The sequence below is a fragment of the Oncorhynchus keta genome, unplaced genomic scaffold (assembly GCF_023373465.1).
Source record: "Oncorhynchus keta strain PuntledgeMale-10-30-2019 unplaced genomic scaffold, Oket_V2 Un_contig_14570_pilon_pilon, whole genome shotgun sequence".
Lineage (NCBI taxonomy): Eukaryota > Metazoa > Chordata > Actinopteri > Salmoniformes > Salmonidae > Oncorhynchus > Oncorhynchus keta.
The window spans coordinates 6,104-23,155 of record NW_026278826.1 but is presented as its reverse complement, the minus strand read 5'-3'; the positions used below and the strand labels follow the sequence as shown (position 1 = coordinate 23,155).

The 17,052-nt window shown below is 42.6% G+C and overlaps 1 protein-coding gene across 1 annotated transcript; it reads right to left on the bottom strand.

Moving 5' to 3' along the window:
* Nucleotides 1-338: 338 nt before the first annotated feature.
* Nucleotides 339-1,780, bottom strand: LOC127918587 (uncharacterized). The gene has a single exon (XM_052501860.1). The coding sequence runs from the start codon at nt 1,777-1,779 to the stop codon at nt 1,081-1,083; it is 699 nt and encodes a 232-aa protein (XP_052357820.1). The 5' UTR covers nt 1,780; the 3' UTR covers nt 339-1,080.
* Between the last annotated feature and the right edge of the window lie 15,272 nt (nt 1,781-17,052).

The window sequence follows — 17,052 nt, the reverse complement described above, 5'->3', positions numbered from 1 at the left end:
CATGCTATTGCTAAAACATACTTTAAACATCTACTCATGAACCACAGATCAGATTGACTCTAGATTTGGTATATAGACTCAATGAATTAGCCTCTAAAGAATTAGAGAATTATTACTTGTTGCATTCATTGTCGGCCACTAGATGAAATGCTCTTATGTGGTTGACTTGCAAATCCAATCAGCCTTTTCCACATTGATTTAATGTCATCACATTTATGTTCTGGGTTGAAGTGAAGAGGAAACGACATTGATTACAACAAGGGAAAGGGTAAAAATGTCAAAATACAATTACAAAATAACATAAAGATCAATGTTTGAAAAAGAAACGACAAGATACGTGTATTTTGAAGTGTATTTAATTAAAATATGTGTATTTTGAAGTGTATTTAATTAAAATGCGTGTATTTTGTATTTTAACATACCAGTAGCAGAACCCCAACAGCAACAACCCTCTCAGTAATGGTAACAGAAACAGTTGACTTCCTCTGACTGTGATACAGGATGTTGTTGTTGATCTGCCTTTAGTTTAATGCACTGAAGTCACTCTGGATAAGAGTGTCTGATAAATGACTAAATGTATTAGTGAAAATGAACATACCATAATGAACTGCAATGTGCTGGGGCGATAAACTAAAAAAGATCCCCCCTTCAGGGTCCCCAGGACCAGGACTAAAGGACACTGATCTACAGTATGATACAGTAGCTTTCCCAGAAGCCTGGTTACAGTATGGTACAGTAGCTTTCCCAGAAGCCTGGTTACAGTATGGTACAGTAGCTTTCCCAGAAGCCTGGTTACAGTATGGTACAGTAGCTTTCCCAGAAGCCTGGTTACAGTATGATACAGTAGCTTTCCCAGAAGCCTGGTTACAGTATGGTACAGTAGCTTTCCCAGAAGCCTGGTTACAGTATGGTACAGTAGCTTTCCCAGAAGCCTGGTTACAGTATGGTACAGTAGCTTTCCCAGAAGCCTGGTTACAGTATGGTACAGTAGCTTTCCCAGAAGCCTGGTTACAGTATGGTACAGTAGCTTTCCCAGAAGCCTGGTTACAGTATGGTACAGTAGCTTTCCCAGAAGCCTGGTTACAGTATGGTACAGTAGCTTTCCCAGAAGCCTGGTGCAGCTCTGGGTGCAGCTCTGGGTGGAGCTCTGGGTGCAGCTCTGGGTGGAGCTCTGGATCCACCTTCCATATCAATCCTGGTATCCCCAGACTCCCTGGGGACGATGCCCAGATCAATAATTACATTTTGCTCATGGTTTTTATAGCCCGCCTGTTCCAGGAAGTTACTCAATGAATGGCCACGTATGATCATGAGCAACTCCCTGCTGATGCGATAGGTGTTGACCGGGTCGAAGCTCTTCAGGTCTTCGTGTTGGGTCACATAGACCTTATCCACTATCCTGTCTGGACGCATACTGATGATGAGACGGTCCATGTTGCGGCGGTCCATGTTGCTGGTATCTATGTTACCAGTGTTGTACTTCCTGACGTACTCAGGCATGGAATCAGATGTTGGGAGGTAGAGGTTGCCCACCTCATAGAATGGGTACTTACTAAAAGGAAGCAGCCTCTTGTTGTTTTCACACTCACGTCTGTTCTGGAAGTGATGGAATCCAAAGACTCCCTCTTTGGGGTCGCAATTTGCAACCATCTGGTTGCCATTTTTGATGACGATGTAATCTTTGGCGAACCAGAAAAGGAGCTTGAGTCCGTGCCTCGGCCAGGGACGACCAAACGAAGAATCTCTCAGCTCCTTCATATTGTTCAATATTCGAACCATGGTACCCTGGGGGAGGGAGAGAGAGAGGGGGGGTGAGAGAGCGAGAGAGAGAGAGCAAGAGAGCAAGAGAGCGAGAGAGAGACAGACAGACAGACAGACAGACAGACAGACGGGGGGAGGGAGGGAGGGATAGAGAGAGAGAGAAAACAGACAGCATTAAACAATACAGTTCATGGTGATAGAGTTATGAATTACCTTCCATATACAGTATAAGAGGTCTGGACCTTAATGGCGTTGGAGTGCACTAATGTGGCTGTTACATCACAATATCACAACACTGGCAAAAGTGTTACAGGCTGTTTAATTATATTTCGAGGTTGGATGTTAGCACGTAGGGCGACCAATTGGTGTTGGAATTTGCTTAGTTAATTGGTGTCACTGGTCAGTCAGTATGTGTTACACCTGTGCTGGCTTGTCCATCTCATTAATTGAATTTGCTTCAATTGTGATGGCCTGTACTCCCTGTTCACCCACGACTGCGTGGCCACGCACGCCTCCAACTCAATCATCAAGTTTGCGGACGACACAACAGTGGTAGGCTTGATTACCAACAACGATGAGACGGCCTACAGGGAGGAGGTGAGGGCTCTCAGAGTGTGGTGTCAGGAAAATAACCTCACACTCAACGTCAACAAAACTAAGGAGATAATTGTGGACTTCAGGAAACAACAGAGGGAACACCCCCCTATCCACATTGATGGGACAGTAGTGGAGAGGGTAGCAAGTTTTAAGTTCCTCGGCATACACATCACAGACAAACTGAATTGGTCCACTTACACAGACAGCATCGTGAAGAAGGCGCAGCAGCGCCTCTTCAACCTCAGGAGGCTGAAGAAATTCGGCTTGTCACCAAAAGCACTCACAAACTTCTACAGATGCACAATCGAGAGCATCCTGGCGGGCTGTATCACCGCCTGGTACGGCAACTGCTCCGCCCTCAACCGTAAGGCTCTCCAGAGGGTAGTGAGGTCTGCACAACGCATCACCGGGGCAAACCACCTGCCCTCCAGGACACCTACACCACCCGATGTCACAGGAAGGCCATAAAGATCATCAAGGACATCAACCACCCGAGCCACTGCCTGTTCACCCCGCTATCATCCAGAAGGCGAGGTCAGTACAGGTGCATCAAAGCTGGGACCGAGAGACTGAAAACAGCTTCTATCTCAAGGCCATCAGACTGTTAAACAGCCACCACTAACATTGAGTGGCTGCTGCCAACATACTGACTCAACTCCAGCCACTTTAATAATGGGAATTGATGGGAAATTATGTAAATATATCACTAGCCACTTTAAACAATGCTACCTTGTATAATGTCACTTACCCTACATTATTCATCTCATATGTATACGTATATACTGTACTCTATATCATCGACTGCATCCTTATGTAATACATGTATCACTAGCCACTTTAACTATGCCACTTTGTTTACATACTCATCTCATATGTATATACTGTACTCGATACCATCTACTGTATCTTGCCTATGCTGCTCTGTACCATCACTCATTCATATATCCTTATGTACATATTCTTTATCCCCTTACACTGTGTATAAGACAGTAGTTTGGAATTGTTAGTTAGATTACTTGTTGGTTATTACTGCATTGTCGGAACTAGAAGCACAAGCATTTCGCTACACTCGCATTAACATCTGCTTACCATGTGTATGTGACAAATAAAATGTAATTTGATTTGATTTGATATTCAAGAGCGGCTGGCCCAGGTGATATTTAAGAGTGTCTGGCCCACGTGATATTTAAGAGTGGCTGGCCCACGTGATATTTAAGAGCGGCTGGCCCACGTGATATTTAAGAGTGTCTGGCCCACGTGATATTTAAGAGTGTCTGGCCCACGTGATATTTAAGAGCGGCTGGCCCACGTGATATTTAAGAGCCCACGTGATATTTAAGAGTGTCTGGCCCACGTGATATTTAAGAGCGGCTGGCCCACGTGATATTTAAGAGCGGCTGGCCCACGGATATTTAAGAGCGGCTGGCCCACGTGATATTTAAGAGCGGCTGGCCCACGTGATATTTAAGAGCGGCTGGCCCACGTGATATTTAAGAGCCCACGTGATATTTAAGAGTGGCTGGCCCACGTGATATTTAAGAGCCCACGTGATATTTAAGAGCGGCTGGCCAAGTGCTTCAGTTGTCTTGATAGATGTAGAGGGTTAACACCTTTATTGTCTTGATAGATGTGGAGGGTTAACTCCTTTAGTTGTCTTGATAGATGTGGAGGGTTAACTCCTCTAGTTGTCTTGGTAGATGTGGAGGGTTAACACCTTTAGTTGTCTTCAGAGATGTGGAGGGTTAACTCCTCTAGTTGTCTTGGTAGATGTGGAGGGTTAACACCTTTAGTTGTCTTCAGAGATGTGGAGGGTTAACTCCTCTAGGTGTCTTGGGAGATGTGGAGGGTTAACTCCTCTAGTTGTCTTGATAGATGTGGAGGGTTAACTCCTCTAGTTGTCTTGATAGATGTGGAGGGTTAACTCCTCTAGTTGTCTTGATAGATGTGGAGGGTTAACTCCTCTAGTTGTCTTGATAGATGTGGAGGGTTAACTCCTCTAGTTGTCTTTAGAGATGTGGAGGGTTAACTCCTCTAGTTGTCTTGATAGATGTGGAGGGTTAACTCCTCTAGTTGTCTTGATAGATGTGGAGGGTTAACTTCTCTAGTTGTCTTGATAGATGTGGAGGGTTAACACCTTTAGTTGTCTTGATAGATGTGGAGGGTTAACTCCTCTAGTTGTCTTGATAGATGTGGAGGGTTAACTCCTCTAGTTGTCTTGATAGATGTGGAGGGTTAACTCCTCTAGTTGTCTTGATAGATGTGGAGGGTTAACTCCTCTAGTTGTCTTGATAGATGTGGAGGGTTAACTACTCTAGTTGTCTTGATAGATGTGGAGGGTTAACTCCTCTAGTTGTCTTGATAGATGTGGAGGGTTAACTCCTCTAGTTGTCTTGATAGATGTGGAGGGTTAACTCCTCTAGTTGTCTTGATAGATGTGGAGGGTTAACACCTTTAGTTGTCTTGATAGATGTGGAGGGTTAACTCCTCTAGTTGTCTTGATAGATGTCGAGGGTTAACACCTTTAGTTGTCTTGATAGATGTGGAAGGTTAACTCCTTTAGTTGTCTTTAGAGATGTGAAGGGTTAACTCCTCTAGTTGTGGTTTACTTCATGTCTTTAAGTTTGGTGTGTGTTTTCATTTTGTTTGCCTGTTCTTGGTGAATTTAGTGGGTCTCATGGTGGGTGTCTTTTAGGCTCCCGTTGTTGTTACTAGTCACACCCCCATGAGTGTCTTTCAGAACCCCTCCTAAAACCCGTTTCATTCTGGTTGCTGTCAGTGACTCTTTGTTAGTTCCCCCTTCTGTTTCCGTGACATATTTGGTTTCCTTGCTGTGGAACGTGACAATAGGACATCAAAAAGAAAGGAGGACCAAGGCATCATCATATCATTAATTTAAATGCCTTTATTTGTAGGGCATGTTCAATAGAAACAAAGTTTTAAAAATCTGACGAAAGCCATGCAGCCGAAACACGTCGGATTTTTCAAACTTTGTTTCTATTGAACCTACAAATAAAGGCATTTGAATTAATTATATGAAGAGTGCCTTGGTCCTCCTTTCTTTTTGATGACCAATTCACACCTTTTACCAAAGAGCCCCTTCTGTCTCCCAGAATGTACTATTGTGTACCTCAGTAGCGCTTCCCTGCCTCCTCTTTCTACTAGTGACAATAGGACAGTTGTTATCGTTGGCCTGAAATAACTGTGGTAACCTAGTAACGTGAGCCCTCTTGACGATTATCATGAAACGTCATCAACATGAACAGCCAGGCAGGTTTGAGCACATTTTCACTCAGAAGAACTTGGTAGGGTGTCATTTGGGACCACACCTGGATGAGTCAAGTGTTAGTTTGAAATAGAATCTCCTGAAGGATCCAGGAACATGAAACTTAAAAGGAAATAAAATATGTAACTACATGACAATGAATGTTTAAACCGTTAAAAACATTTACCTGTTAAAGTTATAAGGTTTAAACAGTTAAACACATATACCTGTTAAAGTTATAAGGTTTAAACAGTTTTTTTTATTTTTTTTTATTTTTACCTTTATTTAACCAGGCAAGTCAGTTAAGAACAGATTCTTATTTTCAATGACGGCCTGGGAACAGTGGGTTAACTGCCTGTTCAGGGGCAGAACGACAGATTTGTACCTTGTCAGCTCGGGGGTTTGAACTCGCAACCTTCCGGTTACTAGTCCAACGCTCTAACCACTAGGCTACGCTGCCGCCCCATTAAACACATATACCTGTTAAAGTTATAAGGTTTAAACAGTTAAACACATATACCTGTTAAAGTTATAAGTGAACGTCATAAACAGCAGGGAAAATCTGTCTCTCTTACCGTACCATGTTTTAATGCAGAAAAAATGGGTTGATAATGTATATATTTTCAGCCACAATCAGTCAACTTATTAAAAGTTAATACATTTTGATAGTACTGCTTTATTATTCTGGAAAAACTTCATATAAAAAGTATATAAATATTCACTGAGTGGATAAAACATTAGGAAGAACTGCTCTTTCCATGACATAGACTGACCAGGTGAATCCAGGTGAAAGATATGATCCCTTATTGATGTCACTTGTTAAATACACTTCAATCAAATCAAATGTATTTATATAGTCCTTCGTACATCAGCTGATATCTCAAAGTGCTGTACAGAAACCAGCCTAAAACCCCAAACAGCAAGCAATGCAGTTGTAAGAGCAGGTGTAGATGGAGGGGGGACAGACTTGTTTAGTAAGGACAAACTAGCTCTAACTTGTTTAGTAAGGACAGACTAGATCTAACTTGTTTAGTAAGGACAGACTAGATCTAACTTGTTTAGTAAAGATAGACTAGCTCTAACTTGTTTAGTAAAGATAGACTAGCTCTAACTTGTTTAGTAAGGACAGACTAGCTCTAACTTGTTTAGTAAGGACAGACTAGATCTAACTAAATGTTTTTACTGTACCTGGTGTTTATATTAAATGTAATCTCTTGTTCTCTGGTGCTCGGTGTCCCTGTAGATCTGTATGAGGCCGTGTGAGAAGTAGATTGGATGATCTGCAAGCTTTGCTGTCTGTGTGTTTGTGTATCATTATTTACTCTGGGGACAGGACTACCCATGAAGAGCCCAGTGTTCAGGAAATGATACTGAACGTAATCCCAGTCCTGGGCTGTGTTCCATACCACACAGTTCTTCCTTACTTCCTGCCTCTTCGATTCATGAAGAGTCTCTGAGTTGAAGCTTTTATCTAGGATCAGTTTTAATCCTTATAATCATAATGAAAGAGATAACATAGACAGGGGCACCTGATCCTAGACCAGCTGTAGTCTGAGACCCAGATGTTTGAGCTACAGCCAAGGGCTCAACCCTTTCCTCCTTTTTAGGGACCGGTGAGCTACGGTTTCTCCTCTTTGGGGGACTAATTCCATTCAAACTAGCTGCTTTAGTGTCTGTCAGTAACAACCAGTAATTCAGGTTCTGTTATAAACCCCTTTGTCTAGACTGTTTTGCATGTTACTTTTGTTCCTCCTTTAGCACCTGGTGATAAAGGAGTTACTAGACTGGTCACCAATCAGACCTGTTAGAGGTGATAAAGGAGTTACTAGACTGGTCACCAATCAGACCTGTTAGAGGTGATAAAGGAGTTACTAGACTGGTCACCGATCAGACCTGTTAGAGGTGAGTTACTAGACTGGTCACCAATCAGACCTGTTAGAGGTGGTAAAGGAGTTACTAGACTGGTCACCAATCAGACCTGTTAGAGGTGATAAAGGAGTTACTAGACTGGTCACCAATCAGACCTGTTAGAGGTGATAAAGGAGTTACTAGACTGGTCACCAATCAGACCTGTTAGAGGTGGTAAAGGAGTTACTAGACTGGTCACCAATCAGACCTGTTAGAGGTGATAAAGGAGTTACTAGACTGGTCACCAATCAGACCTGTTAGAGGTGATAAAGGAGTTACTAGACTGGTCACCAATCAGACCTGTTAGAGGTGGTAAAGGAGTTACTAGACTGGTCACCAATCAGACCTGTTAGAGGTGATAAAGGAGTTACTAGACTGGTCACCAATCAGACCTGTTAGAGGTGGTAAAGGAGTTACTAGACTGGTCACCAATCAGACCTGTTAGAGGTGATAAAGGAGTTACTAGACTGGTCACCAATCAGACCTGTTAGAGGTGATAAAGGAGTTACTAGACTGGTCACCAATCAGACCTGTTAGAGGTGATAAAGGAGTTACTAGACTGGTCACCAATCAGACCTGTTAGAGGTGATAAAGGAGTTACTAGACTGGTCACCAATCAGACCTGTTAGAGGTGATAAAGGAGTTACTAGACTGGTCACCAATCAGACCTGTTAGAGGTGATAAAGGAGTTACTAGACTGGTCACCAATCAGACCTGTTAGAGGTGATAAAGGAGTTACTAGACTGGTCACCAATCAGACCTGTTAGAGGTGATAAAGGAGTTACTAGACTGGTCACCAATCAGACCTGTTAGAGGTGATAAAGGAGTTACTAGACTGGTCACCAATCAGACCTGTTAGAGGTGATAAAGGAGTTACTAGACTGGTCACCAATCAGACCTGTTAGAGGTGATAAAGGAGTTACTAGACTTGTCACCAATCAGACCTGTTAGAGGTGATAAAGGAGTTACTAGACTGGTCACCAATCAGACCTGTTAGAGGTGATAAAGGAGTTACTAGACTGGTCACCAATCAGACCTGTTAGAGGTGGTAAAGGAGTTACTAGACTGGTCACCAATCAGACCTGTTAGAGGTGAGTTACTAGACTGGTCACCAATCAGACCTGTTAGAGGTGATAAAGGAGTTACTAGACTGGTCACCAATCAGACCTGTTAGAGGTGGTAAAGGAGTTACTAGACTGGTCACCAGTCAGACCTGTTAGAGGTGATAAAGGAGTTACTAGACTGGTCACCAATCAGACCTGTTAGAGGTGGTAAAGGAGTTACTAGACTGGTCACCAATCAGACCTGTTAGAGGTGATAAAGGAGTTACTAGACTGGTCACCAATCAGACCTGTTAGAGGTGATAAAGGAGTTACTAGACTGGTCACCAATCAGACCTGTTAGAGGTGAGTTACTAGACTGGTCACCAATCAGACCTGTTAGAGGTGGTAAAGGAGTTACTAGACTGGTCACCAATCAGACCTGTTAGAGGTGATAAAGGAGTTACTAGACTGGTCACCAATCAGACCTGTTAGAGGTGATAAAGGAGTTACTAGACTGGTCACCAATCAGACCTGTTAGAGGTGATAAAGGAGTTACTAGACTGGTCACCAATCAGACCTGTTAGAGGTGGTAAAGGAGTTACTAGACTGGTCACCAATCAGACCTGTTAGAGGTGATGAAGGAGTTACTAGACTGGTCACCAATCAGACCTGTTAGAGGTGATGAAGGAGTTACTAGACTGGTCACCAAACAGACCTGTTAGAGGTGGTAAAGGAGTTACTACTCATCACAAATCAGACCTGTTAGAGGTGATAAAGGAGTTACTAGACTGGTCACCAATCAGACCTGTTAGAGGTGATAAAGGAGTTACTAGACTGGTCACCAATCAGACCTGTTAGAGGTGATAAAGGAGTTACTAGACTGGTCACCAATCAGACCTGTTAGAGGTGATAAAGGAGTTACTAGACTGGTCACCAATCAGACCTGTTAGAGGTGATAAAGGAGTTACTAGACTGGTCACCAATCAGACCTGTTAGAGGTGATAAAGGAGTTACTAGACTGGTCACCAATCAGACCTGTTAGAGGTGATAAAGGAGTTACTAGACTGGTCACCAATCAGACCTGTTAGAGGTGATAGAGGAGTTACTAGACTGGTCACCAATCAGACCTGTTAGAGGTGATAAACAAGATCAAAATATATGATCATCTCAAAATGCAGACAGGTTGTGTGAACTGGGTCCAACTCCAAACTATGTACTGGACATGTTTGTAACACCTAAAGAGATTGTGTTCAGATTAGTACAAAAAGAGGTATGCCATAACCAAAGAGTTTTATGGATTCCTTCATTATGTAAATGTCTTCAATAAGATTCTTGCTATACCCTGATTCTGAGGGTTGTTAATAACCTTTTAGGGATAGGGGGCAGCATTTTCACTTTGGATGAATTGCGTGCCCATAGTGAACTGCCTCCTACTCTGTCGCAGATGCTATTATATGTATATTAGTATTACTATTGGATAGAAAACACTCTGAAGTTTCTAAAACTGTTTGAATTATGTCTGTGAGTGGGCAGGCAAACTTCCAAACAGGAAGTGGAAATTCTGGGGCTGTTTGATTTTCAACTCATTGTCAATAAGATATGGATCTGTTCGCACTTCCTACGCCTTCCACTAGATGTCAACAGTCAGTAGAACGTGGAATGAAGCCTCTAGTGTGATATGGGGCCGGATGGGAGGGGAATGAGTCACTGGTCTGGCAGAATACCAGTTCCTGGTTATGCGCAGAACTCATTATATCGCCTTGCGTTCCGTTACTCTGTCAACAAAAAAGAATGCTCCGGTTGGAACGTTATTGGATATATATGATAATAACATCCTGAAGATTGATTCTCTACTTAGTTTGACCAATTTATTCGACCTTGAATATAACTTTTTAAAGTTTTCGTCCAAGTTCGCCTGGACCAGCGCCCGCTTTTGGACATGTGAACTAAACATTGGACACCTAGCCTAGTGGTTAGAGGGTAGAGGCGGCAGGGTAGCCTAGTGGTTAGAGCGTTGGACTAGTAACCGGAAGGTTGCAAGTTCAAACCCCCGAGCTGACAAGGTCGTTCTGCCCCTGAACAGGCAGTTAACCCACTGTTCCTAGGCCGTCATTGAAAATAAGAATTCGTTCTTAACTGACTTGCCTGGTTAAATAAAGGTTAAAAAAAATGTAATTTAAAAAAGTTATGGACATTATCAAACAAAACAACGATTTATTGTGGAACTAGGATTCCTTGCACTGCATTCTGATGAAGCATCATCAAAGGTAAGGGAATATTTATGTTGTAATTTCGTATTTCTGTTGACTCCAACATGGCGGAGAAATATATTTACGCCCGAGCGCCGTCTCAGATTATTGCATGGTATGCTTTTTTCGTAAAGTTTAAAAAATCTGACACAGCGGTTGCATTTAGAACCAGTGTATTTTTAATTATATGTAAAACATGTATCTTTCGTCAAAGTTTATGAATATTTCTGTTATCTGACGTAGCTCTCTGTAATTACACAGGATATTTGGAGGCATTTCTGTACATGGCGCCAATGTAAACCAAGATTTGTGGATATAAATATGCATATTATCGAACAAAACATAAATGTATTGTGTAACATGATGTCATATGAGTGTCATCTGTTGAAGATTATCAAAGGTTAGTGATTCATTTTATCTCTAATTCTGCTTTTGTGACTCAATCTTTGGCTGGGAAAAATGGCTGTGTGTTTTTTTGGATTTGATGGTGATCTAACATAAATATATGTTGTGTTTTTGCTGTAAAACATTTTTCAAATCAGACACAATGGGTAGATTAACAAGATATGTATCTTTCATTTGCTGTATTGGACTTGTTAATGTGTGAAAGTTAAATATTTCCAAAAAATATTTTTGAATTTCCTGCACTGCCTTTTCAGCGGAATGTTGGGAGGGGGAGTTCCACTAGTGGAACCTGTGTCCTAGACAGGTGAAAACCTCTTGAGACTAGGCGGCAGTATTTTGATGTTTGGATGAAAAACGTGCCCAAAGTAAACTGCCTATTTCTCAGGCCCAGAAGCTAGAATATGCATATAATTGGCAGATTAGGATAGAAAACTGTCAGCATATTGTCTGTGAGTATAACAGAACTGATATTGCAGGCGAAAACCTGAGGAAAATCCACCAGGTAGTGCTGTTATTCTGAAACGTCTCTTTTCCATTGCAAGCCTATCCTCCATTTAAAGGGATATCAACCAGATTCCTTTCCCTGTGGCTTCCACAAGGTGTGAACAGTCTTTAGACATAGTTTCAGGCTTTTATTCTGAAAAATGAGTGAGAATGATCACATCAGTGGATAGCTAGGTGTCCCCAGATGTGTGCATGTGCGAACACCTGGAGCGAAACCTTTTCTCTCTCTCTCCTATTGAAAAGGCTACTGTCCGGTTGAAATATTATTGATTATTTATCGTAAAACAACCTGAGGATTGATTATAAAAAATGTTTGACATGTTTCTACGAACTTTACGGACACTATTTGGAATTTTCGTTTGCCTGCCGTGACCACACGAGCCTGTGGATTACTAAACAAAATGCGCCATCCAAATGGGGGTTTCTGGATATAAAAATAATCTTTATTGAACAAAACAAACATTTATTGTGTAACTGGGAGTCTTGTGAGTGCAAACATACGAAGATCATCAAAGGGAAGCGATTGATTTGATTGCTTTTCTGACTTTCGTGACCAATCTACTTTGCTGCTAGCTGTTTGTAATGTTTTGTCTGCTGAGAGACATGTCCTTACATAAACGCTTGGTTTGCTTTTACCATAAAGGCATTTTGAAATCTGACACGCCAGGTGGATTAACAAGAAACTAAGCTGTGTTTTGGTAAATTGCATTTGTGATTTCATGAAAATGTAATATTTTTTGTAATTTAATTTGAATTTGGCGCTCTGCAACACAACGGATGTTGACGAAAATGATCCCGCTGAAGGGATCGGTGCGCCAAGAGGTTTTAAGGGGAATGTGTGTTCTCAGAGTATTACACCACATAATACTGCCTGGATTACACCACATAATACTGCCTGGATTACACCACATAATACTGCCTGGATTACACCACATAGTACTGTCTGGATTACAACACATAACACTGACTGGATTACACCACATAATACTGCCTGGATTACACCACATAGTACTGCCTGGATTACAACACATACTACTGCCTGGATTACACCACATAGTACTGCCTGGATTACACCACATAGTACTGCCTGGATTACAACACATACTACTGCCTGGATTACACCACATAGTACTGCCTGGATTACACCACATAGTACTGCCTGGATTACAACACATACTACTGCCTGGATTACACCACATAGTACTGCCTGGATTACACCACATAATACTGCCTGGATTACACCACATAGTACTGCCTGGATTACACCACATAATACTGACTGGATTACACCACATAGTACTGTGCTGTACTGTCTGGATTACTGGATTACACCACATAATACTGCCTGGATTACACCACATAATACTGCCTGGATTACACCACATAATACTGCCTGGATTACACCACATATTACTGCCTGGATTACACCACATAGTACTGCCTGGATTACAACACATACTACTGCCTGGATTACACCACATAGTACTGCCTGGATTACACCACATAGTACTGCCTGGATTACAACACATACTACTGCCTGGATTACACCACATAGTACTGCCTGGATTACACCACATAGTACTGCCTGGATTACACCACATAGTACTGCCTGGATTACACCACATACTACTGCCTGGATTACACCACATAGTACTGCCTGGATTACACCACATAGTACTGCCTGGATTACAACACATACTACTGCCTGGATTACACCACATAGTACTGCCTGGATTACACCACATAATACTGCCTGGATTACACCACATAGTACTGCCTGGATTACACCACATAATACTGACTGGATTACACCACATAATACTGCCTGGATTACACCACATTGTACTGCCTGGATTACACCACATAATACTGCCTGGATTACACCACATAGTACTGCCTGGATTACACCACATAATACTGCCTGGAGTACACCACATTGTACTGCCTGGATTACACCACATAATACTGCCTGGATTACACCACATAACACTGCCTGGATTACACCACATAGTGCTGCCTGGATTACACCACATAATACAGCCTGGATTACACCACATAATACTGCCTGGATTACACCACATAATACTGCCTGGATTACACCACATAATACTGCCTGGATTACACCACATAATACTGCCTGGATTACACCACATAGTACTGCCTGGATTACACCACATAATACTGCCTGGATTACACCACATAATACTGCCTGGATTACACCACATATTACTGCCTGGATTACACCACATAATACTGCCTGGATTACACCACATAATACTGCCTGGATTACACCACATAATACTGCCTGGATTACACCACATAGTACTACCTGGATTACACCACATAACACAGGGAGGCTGTATCAACGTGATCTGATGTGTGTCAGCGTCTTCATACCTCTCTTTGTTTTTCTCCGTCACTCTCCATCTCTTTCTCCTCTTCAGTCAGTCTGGAGTGCTGTTCCATCTGTGGCCACAAGGTGGAGTGAGAGGATCATGTAGAAACACAAGGAGCACCAACCAGCGCTGTTAAACCACACACATCTTCAACACAAAGCAGATTTTATGTGTCCATTTAAATCCCTGTAAATCCACTCCACAGTGGCCTTTCAACTTGAAACTTGTCATCACTATCATGGACGTCTCTAAGATGAACCACATTGAATGTTCAAATCAAATCAAATTTTATTTGTCACATACACATGGTTAGCAGATGTTAATGTGAGTGTAGCGAAATGCTTGTGCTTCTAGTTCCGACAATGCAGTAATAACCAACGAGTAATCTAACTAACAATTCCAAAACTATAACTATAACTAACTATACATATGAGATGAGTATGTAAACAAAGTGGCATAGTTAAAGTGGCTAGTGATACATGTATTACATAAAGATGCAGTAGATGATATAGAGTACAGTATATACGTAGACATATGAGATGAATAATGTAGGGTATGTAAACATTATATTAAGTAGCATTGTTTAAAGTGGCTAGTGATATATTTTACATCAATTCCCATTATTAAAGTGGCTGGAGTTGAGTCAGTGTGTTGGCAGCAGCCACTCAATGTTAGTGGTGGCTGTTTAACAGTCTGATGGCCTTGAGATAGAAGCTGTTTCTCGGTCCCAGCTTTGATGCACCTGTACTGACCTCGCCTTCTGGATGATAGCGGGGTGAACAGGCAGTGGCTCGGGTGGTTGTTGTCCTTGATGATCTTTATGGCCTTCCTGTGACATCGGGTGGTGTAGGTGTCATGTAGGGCAGTTAGTTTGCCCCCGGTGATGCGTTGTGCAGACCTCACTACTCTCTGGAGAGCCTTACGGTTGAGGGCGGAGCAGTTGCCGTACCAGGCGGTGATACAGCCCGACAGGATGCTCTCGATTGTGCATCTGTAGAAGTTTGTGAGTGCTTTTGGTGACAAGACGAATTTCTTCAGCCTCCTGAGGTTGAAGAGGCGCTGCTGCGCCTTCTTCACGATGCTGTCTGTGTGGGTGGACCAATTCAGTTTGTCTGTGATGTGTACGCCGAGGAACTTAAAACTTACTACCCTCTCCACTACTGTTCCATCGATGTGGATAGGGGGGTTCTCCCTCTGCTGTTTCCTGAAGTCCACAATCATCTCCTTAGTTTTGTTGACGTTGAGTGTGAGGTTATTTTCCTGACACCACACTCCGAGGGCCCTCACCTCCTCCCTGTAGGCCGTCTCGTCGTTGTTGGTAATCAAGCCTACCACTGTAGTGTCGTCCGCAAACTTGATGATTGAGTTGGAGGCGTGCGTGGCCACGCAGTCGTGGGTGAACAGGGAGTACAGGAGAGGGCTCAGAACGCACCCTTGTGGGGCCCCAGTGTTGAGGATCAGCAGGGTGTAGATGGTGTTACCTACCCTCACCACCTGGGGGTGGCCCGTCAGGAAGTCCAGTACCCAGTTGCACAGGGCGGGGTCGAGACTCAGGGTCTCGAGCTTGATGACGAGCTTGGAGGGTAATATGGTGTTAAATGCTGAGCTGTAGTCGATGAACAGCATTCTCACATGTCCAGATGGGTTAGGGCAGTGTGCAGTGTGGTTGAGATTGCATCGTCTGTGGACCTATTTGGGCGGTAAGCAAATTCGAGTGGGTTTAGGGTGTCAGGTAGGGTGGAGGTGATATGGTCCTTGACTAGTCTCTCAAAGCACTTCATGATGACGGAAGTGAGTGCTACGGGACGGTAGTCGTTTAGCTCAGTTACCTTAGCTTTCTTGGGAACAGGAACAATGGTGGCCCTCTTGAAGCATGTGGGAACAGCAGACTGGGATTGATTGAATATGTCCGTAAACACACCAGCCAGCTGGTCTGCGCATGCTCTGAGGGCGCGGCTGGGGATGCCGTCTGGGCCTGCAGCCTTGCGAGGGTTAAAACGTTTAAATGTTTTACTCACCTCGGCTGCAGTGAAGGAGAGACCGCATGTTTTGGTTGCGGGCCGTGTCAGTGGCACTGTATTGTCCTCAAAGCGGGCAAAACAGTTATTTAGTCTGCCTGGGAGCAAGACATCCTGGTCCGTGACTGGGCTGGTTTTATTTTTGTAACCCGTGATTGACTGTAGACCCTGCCACATACCTCTTGTGTCTGAGCCGTTGAATTGCGATTCTACTTTGTCTCTATAATGTTGTACTGATATCTCCAAAATAACATGGAAACTATTAACAAATCATTATTTACAACTAATGTTCAAAACCATTTGGAGTCATCTTCTCCTTTATGAACAATACATCAGATTCACTTCAGATTTTTAGTCTTTAATAGTTTTGAGAAAAAAATTGTTGCTACATTCAAATATGGCCGCACTGTACCTATAGACGCATGTTAGCACACATGCTAATGCTACAACATACTTTAAACATTTACTCATGAACCATAAATCAGATTGACTCTAGATTTGGTATATAGACTTGGTAGACTGGTAAATAGATTTGGTAGACTGGTATATAGATTTGGTAGACTGGTATATAGATTTGGTAGACTGGTATATAGATTTGGTATATAGACTCGGTAGACTGGTATATAGATTTGGTAGACTGGTATATAGACTTGGTAGACTGGTATATAGATTTGGTAGACTGGTAAATACATTTGGTATATAGACTTGGTAGACTGGTGTACAGACTTGGTAGACTGGTAAATAGATTTGGTGTATAGACTTGGTAGACTGGTATATAGATTTGGTATATAGACTTGGTAGACTGGTATATAGACTTGGTAGACTGGTATATATATCTGGTATATAGACTTGGTAGACTGGTGTATAGACTTGGTGTATAGACTTGGTAGACTGGTATATAGATTTGGT